Source organism: Vipera ursinii (assembly GCF_947247035.1).
Source record: "Vipera ursinii genome assembly, chromosome: 5".
Taxonomy (NCBI): Eukaryota; Metazoa; Chordata; class Lepidosauria; order Squamata; family Viperidae; genus Vipera; species Vipera ursinii.
The window spans coordinates 72682752-72697753 of record NC_139518.1 but is presented as its reverse complement, the minus strand read 5'-3'; the positions used below and the strand labels follow the sequence as shown (position 1 = coordinate 72697753).

At 41.3% G+C, this 15002-nt stretch overlaps 1 protein-coding gene across 1 annotated transcript; it reads right to left on the bottom strand.

Annotated features, from left to right (window-relative positions):
- Positions 1-6394: 6394 nt before the first annotated feature.
- PPP1R3C (protein phosphatase 1 regulatory subunit 3C) lies at positions 6395-11056 on the bottom strand. Its single transcript, XM_083363579.1, has 2 exons — positions 10940-11056; positions 6395-9025 (listed from the first exon to the last, which is right to left on the bottom strand). Exon 2 carries the CDS (start codon positions 9022-9024, stop codon positions 8077-8079), a length of 948 nt encoding a protein of 315 aa, XP_083219705.1. The 5' UTR covers position 9025; positions 10940-11056; the 3' UTR covers positions 6395-8076.
- Positions 11057-15002: the final 3946 nt, after the last annotated feature.

Sequence of the window (15002 nt, the reverse complement as noted above, 5' to 3'; positions counted from 1 at the left end):
CGTACAAACTTGCACACACAAGCAATGTGAAAAGTAACTAAGCTTAACATGTAGTGCAAAAACTACTACTAGACCTTGAACTATCATAGTTAAGCATGTCATGTGAAGAGACTGCATATAAAATAAGTCACTACTATCTAATTTGGTTACCATACAAAGTACAAGAACTTGCAAAAGAACATTTGCCCTCAAGACCATCCCATTCAAATATATGAAAAACAGATAAGATAGAAGAATATATAACCTCTGAAAACCAATGTCTTACTATTCCAAACCTCCTGCACTGATGTTATCTAGAAAAATAATTAAATGCCTCAAACCTGAAAAGCAAGCATGAAGAACTCCATCAAGGCAACACGTCAACCTTGAGATTTAAATATTCACTACCATAACTACAAAATATGAACATGAAACCCTTCACATTGCTTGGAACTGGGAAAGCTTTGTTACTAGACAGACTTCCATCTATGTCTGCCAAAGAGGTAATGCCATTTTATAAAGCAAAATAAAAAATCCTCAACTATGAGAGCAACAAGCAAACAACACATAAAAGAAGTTCTGTAAAGACTCTATTGATATTAGCGATAATGTCACTGCAGCACATAAGGTACAGATAGGAGAAATAGTGACAGATTTTATTTTCCTGGGCTCCAAAATCACCACAGATGGGGACTGCAGCCAAGAAATTAAAAGACGCTTGCTCCTGGGGAGGAAAGCCATGGCAAATCTAGACAGCATACTAAAAAGCAAAGACATCACCCTGCCAACAAAAGTGCGTATAGTCAAGGCTATGGTTTTCCCAGTTGCAATGCATGGCAGTGAAAGCTGGACCATAAGAAAGGCTGAGCGCCAAAGAATTGAGGCCTTTGAACTATGATGCTGGAAAAGACTCCTGTGAGTCCCTTGGGCTGCAAGGCGATCAAACCGGTCATTCCTAGAGGTCAACCCTGACTGCTCTTTAGAAGGCACCTAATGAGAAGGAAGGACTCACTGGAGAAGAGCCTAATGCTGGGAAAGATTGAGGGCAATAGAAGAAGGGGATGACAGAGAATGAGGTGGCTGGATGGAGTCACTAAAGCAGTAGGCATGAGCTTAAATGGACTCCAGAGGTTGGTAGAGGACAGGAAGACCTGGAGGAATGTTGTCCATGGGGTCACAATGGGTTGGACACGACTTCGTACCTAACAACAACAACAGTAGAAATAAACTAGTTACACATTTTTCAACACAACAGATACCTGTACAATTTCAGAAATGCAAACCATCCGTGGTCTTAAAATGCCCAATTTTAAATTATATTATGAAGCTGCTGCGTTGTCAACGATAAGTGATTGGATTAATTTAACACAAGGGAGATTATTAAATCTTGAGGGCCACGACTTGTTATTTGGCTGGCATGCATATTTATTGTATGATAAGAAGGTAGATAATGTGTTTAAAGTGCATATTTTAAGACAGGCATTGCTGAGAGTTTGGAAAAAGTATAGACATAAGCTAAACTACAAGATACCTTTATGGGCAATACCGAAACACGCAATAGAAAACATAAATGTTGGGTTCAAACATGATGTGACTACATACAAGGAAATTTTAAGTCTGGAGAGGAACGTATGGTGTTTGAAGCCGTACAATTTTTTACGAGAAGAGAAGATTGTTCAAACCTGGTTTCAATATGGTCAATTACGGGCCAGGTGCAAAGAAGACCAGAAAATTGGTTTCTCAATGACTGATGAAAATCTGGTAAAGCAAATTAGAAATCAGGGTCCAGCACATATCAAACGGATATATCTTGCATTGATAGAAATTGACTCAGAAACAGAACTTGTTAAAGATTGTATGATAAAGTGGGCTCAGAATATTCAAGAAGTTATTACAATGGACACTTGGGAAAAGATTTGGGTGAGGAACGTAAAATTTACGCAAGCTCAAAATTTAAGAGAGAACTTTTACAAAATGTTTTATAGGTGGCATTTAGATCCTAAAAAGCTTGCAAGTATGTATCCGAACTATCAACCTAAATGTTGGAGATGTGGTGGCGAAGATGCAACGTACTTTCATATATGGTGGATCTGTAAAAAGGTTAAAGCTTTTTGGATTAAAATCTGGTGGAATATGCAGAAGATATTCAAGCAAAGGATAAAGTTTTGTCCGCAATTGTTTTTATTGGGTATAATTACGGATACTACTGTTGTGGACACTAAGTTGATGTTGAACTTAATTACGGCAGCAAGACTTTTAGTAGGTCAATATTGGAAGAAGGAGGAACTGCCGACTATAGAAGAATGGACTCTAAAAGTTTCTGACCTGGCGGAAATGGCAAAGATTTCGGCTTATTTGAAAGACCATTCGCAACAACGTTATATTATGGAGTGGAAAAAGTGGATTGATTACATCCAGAACAAATATGGGACTAAAAAGTTTCATTTAGCATTTGTATAAGTTTTGATGTGATATTAGTATTGCTTGTAGTCATTTTATATGAGCTAGAGTGCGATAGATTTAATAGTTTATTGTTGTTAACATATGGTTGTTTATGATTGTTTTTACCTTTATACCTTGTATTTAGCTCTGGGAAGTCGGGGAGGGGGGAAGGGGTGGGGGGAGGGATAGGGGGGGTTAGGAAGGGTTGGTTGGAGGGAGGGGGGAGGGATTGTTAAAGATAAAATGTATTGTAAAACTTTTCAATAAAAAAAAGAAATGCAAACCATCCAACTACTGTATATCCACGAAAATGATATCCCTTTGTTACCTCAAAGGGATTTCAGAGTTTACTAATAACTGTTCCAGCCATTTGAAATAACCATGGGGCACAAATATATTGTACTCCCTACAAAGTATACTAAGCAAGCTCAAGACCAAAGGAAGATAAAAAAATAGGAGACATTACATAATAAAATGCTAGGACTTCAAATGTCATCACATAGGAAAAATAAGCAGAAGAACAGTAGTTGTTAAAAGATTCACTTTAACTTTATTAATCCTCCTCTACTTAGGTAACCTCAGGCATAATTTCAATGTATAGAATAAAGGTGGCTTGATCATGCCAGCTGCATTGCCAAGATGACAAAGGGCAAAATATATTTTAAGCTCACAATAATATTCAGAAGTGGCTCCAATAAGGGTCTAGGACTCTAGGTCTAAGACAACTTGCCACAGCCAACTTGCTGTGACCAACTCACCACGGCCAATTATTTTATTATTATTATTGTTGTTGTTGTTGTTGTTGTTATTATTATTATTATAATTATTATTATTATTATTGCATGGGACAACTCACCATGGGACACGTGTTACACTAATATCAAAGAATTAGTAGAATAATTAAATGATACAAAAGAAGGGACAAAATGTAAATGACAAAATTAATTTTTTAAATTATTTTAAATAATTAAATTGAATTGGTGAGTTGACTACAGTACGTTATCCTTCAGTGAGTTGGCCATCAGGAGTTGGCCACAGCAAATTGGCCTGGCAAATTGTCCCATTCCGCTCTGATAGATACCTCATAATTCACTGGAGTATAAGGAGGAGGAAAGAAGTACAGCTCAATCAGACCTGCATGTAATTTTAGCCATCATGTAGAGCTGGTTTCAATATATGATGTATCTAATAGGGCTGAAAATTATGTACTGAGTCCCATGTTTCAATTAGATATGATCTAGGGAGTTAACTCAAATGTATGCCTTGGCCCAGCAGACTGAAGTATTAACTACCTTGATCTGATTTATCCAACCAGCTTAAAATATAGTCGTATAGTTTATAGTCCATTCCAAATGAATGCAGAATGGGAATTAATCAGTAAAACATTATTCTGTATGTATGTATGCATGATTACAACTCAAGGCAACAAATATATTTAACATTCTGCTCCTATTTTCTACCCTGGGAGGTGGGTTGGACTGAGACTGGCCCAAAGTCACCCAGACAGCTTCCATGCCTTACAAGGGATAGGATTCAGTCTTCTAGTTTCTGGACCAGGACCTTAACCATAGCTCCAAATTGGCTTTTTATAAATCATTTTTAAAAAATCATACTTTGCTACCTTAATTCAGTGGTGTGGGTGTGGGTGTGGGTGTGTGCGTGATAGTACTCCACAGTGCTTTTTTTGTAAAAGAAAAAGGTGCCGGAACTCACACGTCATACAACCTGCCTTGCCTACCCTACAAGTTTCCATCCAAAAAAGGTGCCGGAACTCCGTTCTGAGCGTTTTATGAGAAAATAAGCCCTGGTACTCCATATGCAATCTGCCTATATATTTGATCAGCATAATAGGTAACAAGTACATGCTTTGAAGATCATTAGATCTAAAAAAACCTACAGGAAGAAGTCTTATAAGGAAGCTGAAAGTCCAAGTCCTTTTTTTTCCAACAATACCACATCTAACAGAAAATTCCAATTGTTACTTGGGAAACAAGTTTAGTGGCCAAACATATCCAGGTTAACGTACCTTTGTTAAATGCTGAAGAGAAATCCACTTGAGTCTAGTTCAGGGATCCCCAATCCCCGGGCCACAGACAGGTACTCGTCTCTTAGGAACTGGGCCCACAGCCAAGTTGAGTGTTGGGCGAGAGCGCGAAACCGAAAGCATTCCCCATCCCCATGGATAAATTCTCTTCCATGTGAAACCGGTCCTTGGTGCCAAAAAGGCTGGGGGCCACCTATCTAGTCCAGGGCTTTTCAACCAGATTGTTGGGGGCAATTAAGCTGACTTTGTAATAATGCCGCTTGGGGTGTGTGTGAAAGCCCTAATAAGCAGGCATATACATAGAATGAAGGCTACTGCTAAGCTTGTAAGCTGCCCTGAGTCTTCGGAGAAGGGCGGGATATAAATGGAATTAAAATTTTAAAAAAAACAGTGGTACGGGTACCACCTGTGGTACATTGGCACCTAGCAGGTGGTATGCGACCACCCGAGAAAAGTGGTAGCGGGGGAGGGGAATGAGCTGAACCGGTGGCAGCACCGCACAAGCCTGAGTGAGAGATGGCTGGAGCTGCAGGGCTGTCAGGTCTCAGCGGAGATGCCAGGATCAGCACTTCTTCGGGGCTGTCAGTGCTCAGTGGAAGCACCAGGATCAGCACCAGGCTCCAGCTGGAGCTCGGCACTGATCCTAGCGCTTCTGCTGAGCCCAGAAGAAGCACCAATCAGTTGGAATGTTGTAGCATCCCCAGGGTCTTGTGATTTACATTCAGATGCTTGGCAACTGATTCATATTTATGACGGTCACAGTGTCCCAGGGTCATGTGAAGTAACCAAAACCTGCTGCAACCACCCAGCAGAGGGGGGGGGGGAATAAAAACCAAACACACATCCCCATCCCACCCACCCCCGCTGCCAATCCTCAACAGAAATGCTCACAACAATGAAAACCTCGGACAGGAGGAAGAGCGCCGCTGGGTGGGCAGGCAGGTGTCTTGCTCGGCTGTGGCTTGGGGGGCACTTTTTTCAGTGCCATTGTAACTTCAAACAGTCACTAAGCAAACTGTTATAAGTCGAGGACTACCTGTACTTCATCACTTTTTTCCTTTTTTTTTTTTTGGTCATAAAGTTTTTGACACCTTGCTAGGCAACTGGTGGTACTTGGATGTTGCCATATCCTAAAAGTGGTACAATGGGTGAAAAAGTTGAAAAGCCTGGTCTAGTCCATATAAAGATCAAATGTTTATTCAGATCTTATTTGCAAATTGCTCTCCATACATTGGATTGGTGTTTGCAAGCACAAATAAGAAGCAGGAACCCACATTCAGTTTATAAGAGCGAGTGAAGTTACTGCTGCAAATATATTACACACCAGCAACTACTACTGTCCCTTCCAACAGTAAGGCCCCTAAAATATCAGAGCATAGGTTGGAAGGGATACCTGAACAAAGTTATGATGTACATGTGAGACAAAAAAGGAAATAACTCTCCTTATATAGATCTTCCAAAGAATAATCTTTGCAGCATTACATCAAAATAGTATTTAGATTACTCTTTCATTCAAATATTCATTTTAGTTTGTGGCATGACACCCAAGCAGCCTTCCCCTTTCGGGAACTGCTTCAAACATTTGGTGGGCTATCCAGGGGGGATAAGACGGTGCTGGAGTATAGCAAAATTATGGGCAGATGAGTGTGTGAGAAAAAAGTGTGTGTTGGGACAGTTCAGATGGTCTAGACATAAACAGGAACAGAAAACAATTATGGAAAACACCAGGGGATACCAGATTTGTGGGCAGAAATATTAGATATGGCCATAGCAACTGATAGGATAATTCAGGTTTATGAACACAGCTGAATAGCCTGCTAAATTCCAGCTTTTAGCCTTTCTGAAGCTAAAGCCACATTTACAATGTTCAACTTACTTCCCAACAGAAGGACTGACAAGATTATCAAAATACAGTTTATTTTTAAGTGAAATGCTTACACAGTAGTTGTGATACAGTGAGGAGTAAGGAAAAAGAGATGGAAGGAGTTTGCTTTTTTTTTACAATGCATGTTCCATCTCACTACTGGTGTAACAAAACAAGAGTTTAATTTGCATTCTCCATAAACAATAACACTACTACAAAACAGGAACATGAATGTGGGAGTACAAGCGCACACACACACACACACACACACACACACATCCTAATTGGCTTGCTTTATACATCTGTGTCAAAGCTGCAGTCACACATAATTTACAAAATGCAATGCATCTGAGGAAGATCAAATTACAATTAAAATAACACACACACACCCAACACGTTCTGGCTCTGTAAAAGCTACAGAAGAAAAATGAGGTATGAGAAGGTGAATAGAAATGATTTCTATTTCTGTGCAAGTTGCCTACTCTGTCATTTTAAACCTATTAGCTTGAGAAGTGCAGCTATCTAACAACCTTCAATATGAAGGACTCTGGATTGCTTACGATTATTTTATTGTTGTGAAGAGCTATCCTTAGAAGGGAAAATTATTACCAAACTCTACAACAAGCAAGCTAAGGGGAGAGTTTTTGTCTGTTTTTACAAGGCAAGCTCATCAGATAGCCAACATCTATAGATTTAAGGCATTTCATAAGAGTCATTCAATCTCTCTTTAAGCAAAACAGTACGCTCTTGGGGTATTTTAACTGGATTTTAAGGCACACCTTGTGTGTACACAGGATGGCAATTCCCTTGTGTAGGGAGTTGCACAAATGTTTATGAAAGCAAAGTTAAGTCTATTGTAGAGCAAGTTGAAAAGCAGAATAGTGAAACAGATTATACAAATATACAGGAGTCTTTTTATAAATGCAGTTGCCACCTTTTAATCTGTCGTGCTTGGATATTTCCTCCACATATACCCAGCCTAGGACAGATAAATTTAACAGGACAGCAAATATACTGATGGGAAAACCTGCATCTGACATAATTGTATCAGTCCTACAGCTCTTAAAGGTACAGATTATTTTTTGGGATACAAAGCTGGTAACTTAATTTCAAGAAAACAAAGTTCTTTATAGGTTTCTTACTCTTGCAAACTACTGAAATTTCTTTGAAGTTATAAAGGGAGGGTTCCCCAATACTTTATTTTTTACTACAATACAGAACATCATCTTTCTTCCCTTTCTTTCTCAACTTTATCCTGTTGAAAGAGATACTTCTATGCCCCCAAACCCAAACACTGAATTGTGTTATGGTCAATATTTTTTAGGTTCAATTCAAGTCTCAGGCTTCACAGTTTGGTATCTCTCTCAGTTCCCATTGCATTTTAAAGTAGGCACAAAAGTTTTTTGGGGCTATATATTTACAACATTCCCCACACAATCACAGCTTCCTAAGAGTCAGCACAAAATTATTTCTTCCCAACATCTATTTTACATGTCCAGGTGATTGGAAGAAACCAAGTTTCACATAAATGGAGCACACATGCTGTTCTTATTGTAGGCAACACTGTCATTGTCCCAAGTCTAGATAGTAGCTGGAACTTTTGCTCTTTTAAATGAAAGAAGTTAGCTTTTTTTTAAGTAGTAGTCACCATGCCCTCCAACTTGGTTTGTTTATACTGCATATTAAGAAGCTGAAGATCAGCAATGATCAGCCACTGATGTCAGAGGCCTCTGTGAATATATTTCATTCACCAATATGGAGAGGATGTTTCAACCATGCCCCACTTTTGCCATTCAGGATAGAAACTGCTGGATATCCGAGGGCTGCCAAGTTGTTCACCCTCTGTTTTGTACACTTTTCTTGAAGATTTGAGTGCCAGGCAGCCTTTCCTGGGTGATGCTGCCACCTGGACACCATCAGACTTCCATTCTGCATGGACAATCTTGTAGTTTTGCCCACTGTTATTGTCCCAGAAAATGTGGTCACCATTTTGGTAATACACACAAAATTCAATTTTTTGCTCAGTAGGAATGGCTGAAGGCAATTCGATTGCAAAGGAGAAAGTGTCATTATCTGAGTCACCGTATACATTGTTCATGTAGATGCAATCATGGTCAGAATAGGTTTTCCACGAATCATAGGTTATTCGAACCCTCACCTTCTTTTCAAAACTCACATTTTTCACTTTCACAGTCCCAGATACTGTACTTTCTTGCAGGGTGCAGTTTTCAAGACAGACAAAGTTCTTTTGTAAGTGATTCCGGAAGTCTAGGTAGTCAGCCGAAGGCTGAGTAAACCCAAGAATCAAGTTCTTTTCCTCATGTAGTTTTAGGCCAGCTGTGATGTCTTCAAGATCTAACAAATCAAATTGAAGATCCCAGGCTGGATTCTCCTGGAATTCAGAGAAGACATGGATAGCAGTCAGAGAGAGTCCCTTCGAGTCTGCAAAAACTACTTTCTTCTTGGCTCGGCCAGCAGAGTGTTTCCAGTCACTATTTTGGTGCTCAGTTTCACGTTTCACATTGAGGCATGATCTCAGAGGCTTTAAGCGATCCACAAAGTTTCTTCTTTGATATTCATCAAGGGGGTTCAGAAAACTCTTCACAGGTGGTGAATGGGCTAAACATATTCTCATGGCTACATCTACAGGCATGATGGAACTAGGTAAAGGTCTTGGGTCCAAGACTTGTATCATTCTGCAATGGAAACACAGACAAGTGAGTTTTCTCTAGCCTAAAAACCCTGAGGAAACACTCTTCAAAAGGCTCTTAAAATGCACACAGTTTCCTTTGAAATTAATGCTCAGATAATGGTAAATTTTTAAATAATTGAGTCACAAGTAAGACTGTGACTAACAGCCAGAAACTGATAAAGCAACATAAAAAGGTAAAGGTAAAGGTTCCCCCGCACATTTGTGCTAGTCGTTTCCGACTCTAGGGGCCGGTGCTCATCTCCGTTTCAAAGCCGAAGAGCCAGTGCTTGTCCGAGGACGTCTCCGTGGTCATGTGGCCGGCATGACTAGACACCAAAGGCGCATGGAATGCTGTTACCTTCCCACCGTAGTGGTCCCAATTTTTCTAGTTGCATTTTTTTTACATGCTTTCGAACTGCTAGGTTGGCAGAAGCTGGGACGAGTAACAGGCACTCACTCCGCCAAACTGCCGACCTTCTGATCGACAAGCTCAGCGTCCTAACCCACTGAGCCACCGCGTCCCTTCAAAAGCAACATAGCTCCATTCAAAAATATTTGAATGAAATCCATGTGACATTTTGAGCTAACTTAACAGCTTCTATAGATTCTATATCTTAAAAGCCCAGAAATACAATCCTTATACATATACATTTGCACATTTATAAGACAAATGCTGTTCTCTATATACAAAACACTGGGAAAGTGGGTGTGTCCAGTATTAAAAACAAGATTCATCCAAACCTACTTTAAAAGTTTTTTGTTGTTGTTGTTTTACTTTATGGAACTCTTTATGGAATTGACTGGCAATGTTCCAATAGTATTTTTGGTGCAATCTCTTTACATTTTCATTCATGTTCATAAATATTCCAGTATATCAGGTGGGTTAAAATCTTTTAAGTCAGCCTCTCCTCTCTCTCTCAAGCACTCTTCTCTCTCCCCCCCCCCACTTTTAGAGAAAAGTTAAGTGTTGCGTTAAATCTACAACACCCAGTGTGTTGACCACCGTGCAGTTAATTATCTTATGTTGAACCTAGGGAAAGTGGCTATCAGAATTTGCTAGAACCCCGATATGTTTTCAGTTACACCCATTTAAAAGACTTTCAAGGCATGGTAGTTGGGACCAAAAAGGGGCTATTCGTGATCGACACTGCCTGGATATTTAAAAAAAAACAAAACACCTCCGACTCTGACAGGGTTACAAGCAGCAGCTGCAAAATTCGGGAGCAGAGGGGAGAAAGGGCAGGCAACCAAAATTGGCCCTTTTGCTCCTTCCCCCAGCCGCGTTGCACTTTACACCCCCCTCCCCATCTCTCCGATTACATTTCACATTTCGGGATTCGTAACGTGCTTTATTTTCAGAAGGCGCTTAAAAGCTGCTCCCTCTCAAGCCGGCGTCGGAGCTAATTTACTCCAGGCCAGCTGCATTCCTAGTTAAGCGAGCCTGTGTTTTTAACCCCATCCTGCGAAGCAGGGCGAGAAGAGAAAGGGAAGCAATGAGCGGTCTAAAGAAAAAAAAGTTATTGACATAAAGTTGGCATCGCCACACCTTTGCCTGGACCCAAACGCGACGACCCGCACTTGAGGGGCGTTCCAGAAAAGGGAAAGAAGAGGGGGGAAAAAGCAAGCTTCGTCAGAATGCAACCTCTGCCCACGCCACGGTCCCCAAATACATCACTCCGCCGAGACTGCGCTGCCCTGGCCAACTCCCGTCTCCTTCGCTCCCCATGACGGAGCAAAAAATTACAAGCGCCCCCACCATCCGCTGCAGGAGCCCAACTCCCCGAGTTCAGCTGCAAAGCCGCCGGGCTGCAGCCGTAGTTTTGACCATCCCCACTTTTATTCCGCGGCGTTGCCTCTTCAGCTGCAAAAAAACCCTTCCTTTAGTAGTTGCAACCCGCTCGCTCGCTGGGCTTCTTACCTGGTACGGTTAGGTTACATAGAATCGGCGAGAAGAGCCCTAAAACTGCAGAGAAGCGCTTGCAAACTTTGGAAGGCAATCGGCAGCTTCTCGGGGCGCTTATAGCAAAGAAGCAAAAAAAAAAAAGGCGCCCCCCCCCCCCCCGCAGCCGCGCACCCACCCAGCCCTCCCGAGTTAAGGCTTTTCCTAGCTCCCTGCCGGCCCAGCCTAGAGAAACCCAGCCTCCCTCTCGCCGCTCCGCGACGGCTCCCAGCTGGCCGACGAAGCTACCCCGCTGGCCCGCACCGTCCGCTTATCAAACGCGGCGCTGTCTTTTTCACGTGAAAGCGCCCGAGCGACCAATCGCGTCTCGAGCTCGGCGCGCTCCGAGCAATCAGCGTCGGGCTGCTCCGCGAGGGAGAAACGTGATCGCTCCCGTCGGGCAGGGCGGGAGTCCCGGGAGGGGGGCGTGCGTGTGGGGGGGGGGGTTTGAAGGCGGGGAGAGCATGCGGTTCTGTTGACACAGCTTCCAGCCATCGGACCCCTTGGGCTCGGGCTCAAGGTCAGCCGCCTCCGCCGCCAGGGCTCTCTCTGGCCTTTCTAAATAGAGGCCACATAAGTAGCGGTCCCGACACGGGATCCTTTGTCACTCATCGCTTTCCTAGCCAGTCCAAATAGGGGTTGAATTATTTTTTTTCCATTCCCAAGGCTGGCATTCTGGCTCCGCTTCCCTGGGAATAAGGCCCATTGAATGCTATTCCTTAGTGGCTATATATAGGGCTGCACAGTTGTGAGATCTATTTATAATGAGGTGGCGAAATCCCCCAGCTGCTTCCCGTGGGACGTGAGACAACCGGCTAGGCATCCCTTGTTATTAAAGGAAAATAATACATATGCTATATGTCACTTCCATAATCTCCAGTCAGCCTTGCCATTGCCCGGGATGGATGAGGATTATGGGCACCGAAGTTCAGTACCTCTAGAATATCCCAAAATTCAATAAAGGATCTGGTGCTGGGTTCTGCTTTCCTGTGTGAAGTGCCTGCCTTAGGGTTTTTTTTAAAATTATTATTGTTAAGACATAGGTTTGCTTTCAGAAGCATTTAGTAAACTGCTTATTGGTGCAAAAATCAAGGGTTAGGAGTTGCATGGTTTTCAATTGGGCTGACCTGAAGAGTAGGGCACCTGTTTGGCTTCTGCCTTTTAGACAGTTGTTAAAGGCCAAAATGAAATAAGGTTTGGTTTATTAATGCACAAGCAAGGTGTATCCATGGAAAACAAAAGAACTGGCTATTTTTGTCTTTTAAATATTACAATATTCATTAATCCCTGACAATGTGGCCAGTTGTGAAGAATTATGAGAGAGTTAATCTAGAAATGGAGCCAGTTTACTCTAGTGCTGTGGTGGCGAACCTATGGCACGCGTGCCATGAGTGGCACGCAGAGCCCTCTCTGTGGGCACGCATGTTGTCGCCCCAGTCCTAGGCCTTCAGCTGGGTTTTATAAAATCTTTTTGCTTTAGGCCTCCGCCATGTGCAAAAAAAGGTTAAATCAATCAATCAATTTCAACTTCTCACGAAAAAAAAGATCTCGCAAAGTTGGAATTGATTGAATTTTTTAGTCCCAGCCAGTCTGCCATTACCACCACAGCCACACCCAGCCAATGGGCCACGTCCACCTGACACCCGACAATACATAAGTGGGTTTTGGGTTGCAGTTTGGGCACTCGGTCTCTAAAAGGTTCGTCATCACTGCTCTAGTGGTTAAGGCGTCAGGCTAGAAACCAGGAAACTCATGATTTCTGGTTCCACCTTAAGCATGAAAACTGGCTGATTTACTTTGGGGCCAGTCACTTTCTCTCAGCCCTAGGACGGAGGCAATGACAGCTGCGGGGACCTACCCAGGCAGTCTTCAAGAATTTGACACAATTAATGAATGGAAGAAAAAAATATATCCAGAAACATATGAAAACAATTTCAATCCATAACATTTGGAAATACTGGCATAATCTCAATATATACATGTTGTACTTTGATAATAAAGGTTCACTCATTCATAAAGGATTGCAGCTCAAGCTGATCTAAATAGAAAGTCACTAGGATTGACGCATCATGCTAAGCCATGTGTTTATTGAATGAGCCATGTGTGGATGGATTGACACAACATGCTAGCAGCTAGACCATAACGGCTCATTTTACATAACCCAGTGAGATAAACCAAGCAAACCACATTGTGATTTCAGCACTATACCTGATTTAAGCTGATGGTCATCATCAACCCTATCACCAACATACCTGTGGTGTTTTTTTTTCAAAAAATTGATATCTTTCAAACGTAAATTACAATTAGTTAGGAATAAACAGTGATTTGGATTCTACAAATTCTCAGAGCAAAATGATGAACACAACATTTTTATCTACAGCAGAGTCAGACTTGTAAAAACATGAAGAGCTGTGACTTTATTCTTTTGATGCTTTTTTTAAAAATAAACAATATTTTATCAAACTATACATCCTGCACCAACTCAATCCAGTAATTAAAGTACCTCAGGGAGAGGAGGAAAAGGTATAGAGTTAATAGCTATACTAAAGAAGATTTTTTTTTCTTTTGCACCTTCTTTCATCCATATATGAAAACTGCCAACATTCTTTTCCTTGATGCAGTTATTAAGGACATAGTAGTGTCTCACTCTTTTGAACATAGATAAGGAGACACAAACATGTAAAGGCAGCTTCATGTATTGTGCCATGATGTATGCTTCCTACCAGGAATACAGAGAGGTCACAACCAGTGGTGGACTTCAGCCAGTTCGCACCACTTCGGCAGAACCGGTAGCTATTTTTTTGTTGCCCAGGCCCAGAATGGACTTCCGGAAGCATCATCCACAAAGTGAACCAGTTGTTCACATATTTGAATCCTACCACTGGTCACAGCAATTCCCAAGTCTTTAGGGAACACGTTTTTCAATGACTGATGAAAATCTGGTAAAGCAAATTAGAGATCAAGGTCAAGCACATATTAAAAGGATATATCTTGCATTGATAGAAATTGATTCAGAGACAGAACTTGTTAAAGACTGTATGATAAAGTGGGCTCAGAATTTTCAAGAAGTCATTACAATGGATACTTGGGAAAAGATTTGGGTGAGAAATGTAAAATTTACGCAAGCTCAAAACTTAAAAGAGAACTTTTATAAGATGTTTTATAGGTGGCATTTAGATCCTAAAAAATTAGCAAGTATGTATCCGAACTGCCAGCCCAAATGTTGGAGGTGTGGTGGTGAAGATGCAACGTATTTTCATATATGGTGGACCTGTAAAAAGGTTAAAGCTTTTTGGATTAAAATTTGGTGGAACATGCAAAAGATATTTAAGAAAAGGATAAAGTTTTGTCCGCAACTGTTTTTACTGGGCATTATTACTGATACTACTGTTGTGGACACTAAGCTGATGTTGAATTTAATTACGGCAGCGAGACTTTTAGTAGCGCAATATCGGAAGAAGGAAGAACTGCCGACTATAGAAGAATGGATTTTAAAACTTTCCAACCTGCCGGAAATGGCAAAGATCTCAGCGTACTTGAAAGACCAGTCACAACAGAGATATATTGTGGAGTGGAGAAGATGGATTGATTATATCCAGAATAAATATGGGACTAAAAAGTTTCATTTAGCATTTGAATAAGTATTGATGTGATATTTATATTGCTTGTAGTTATTTTATAAGAGTTAAAGTGCGATAGATTTAATAGTTTATTTTTTTTTATTTTAATTCCATTTATATCCCTCCCTTCTCCGAAGACTCAGGGCGGCTTACAAACTTAGCAGTAGCCTTCATTCTATGTATATGCCTGCTTATTAGGGCTTTCACACACACCCCAAGCTTATGTTGTTTGCATAAGGTAGACTATGATTGTTTGTATTTTTATACCCTGTATTGAGCTCTGGGAAGTCGGGGAGGGGGGAAGGGGAAGGGAGGGAGGTGTTGGGGAGGGTTGGGGAGAGGGGAGGGGGTTGGGAGGGGTTTTGTTTCGTTAAAAAATGTATTGTAAAACTTTTCAATTAAAAAAAATACTTTTTTGTCAC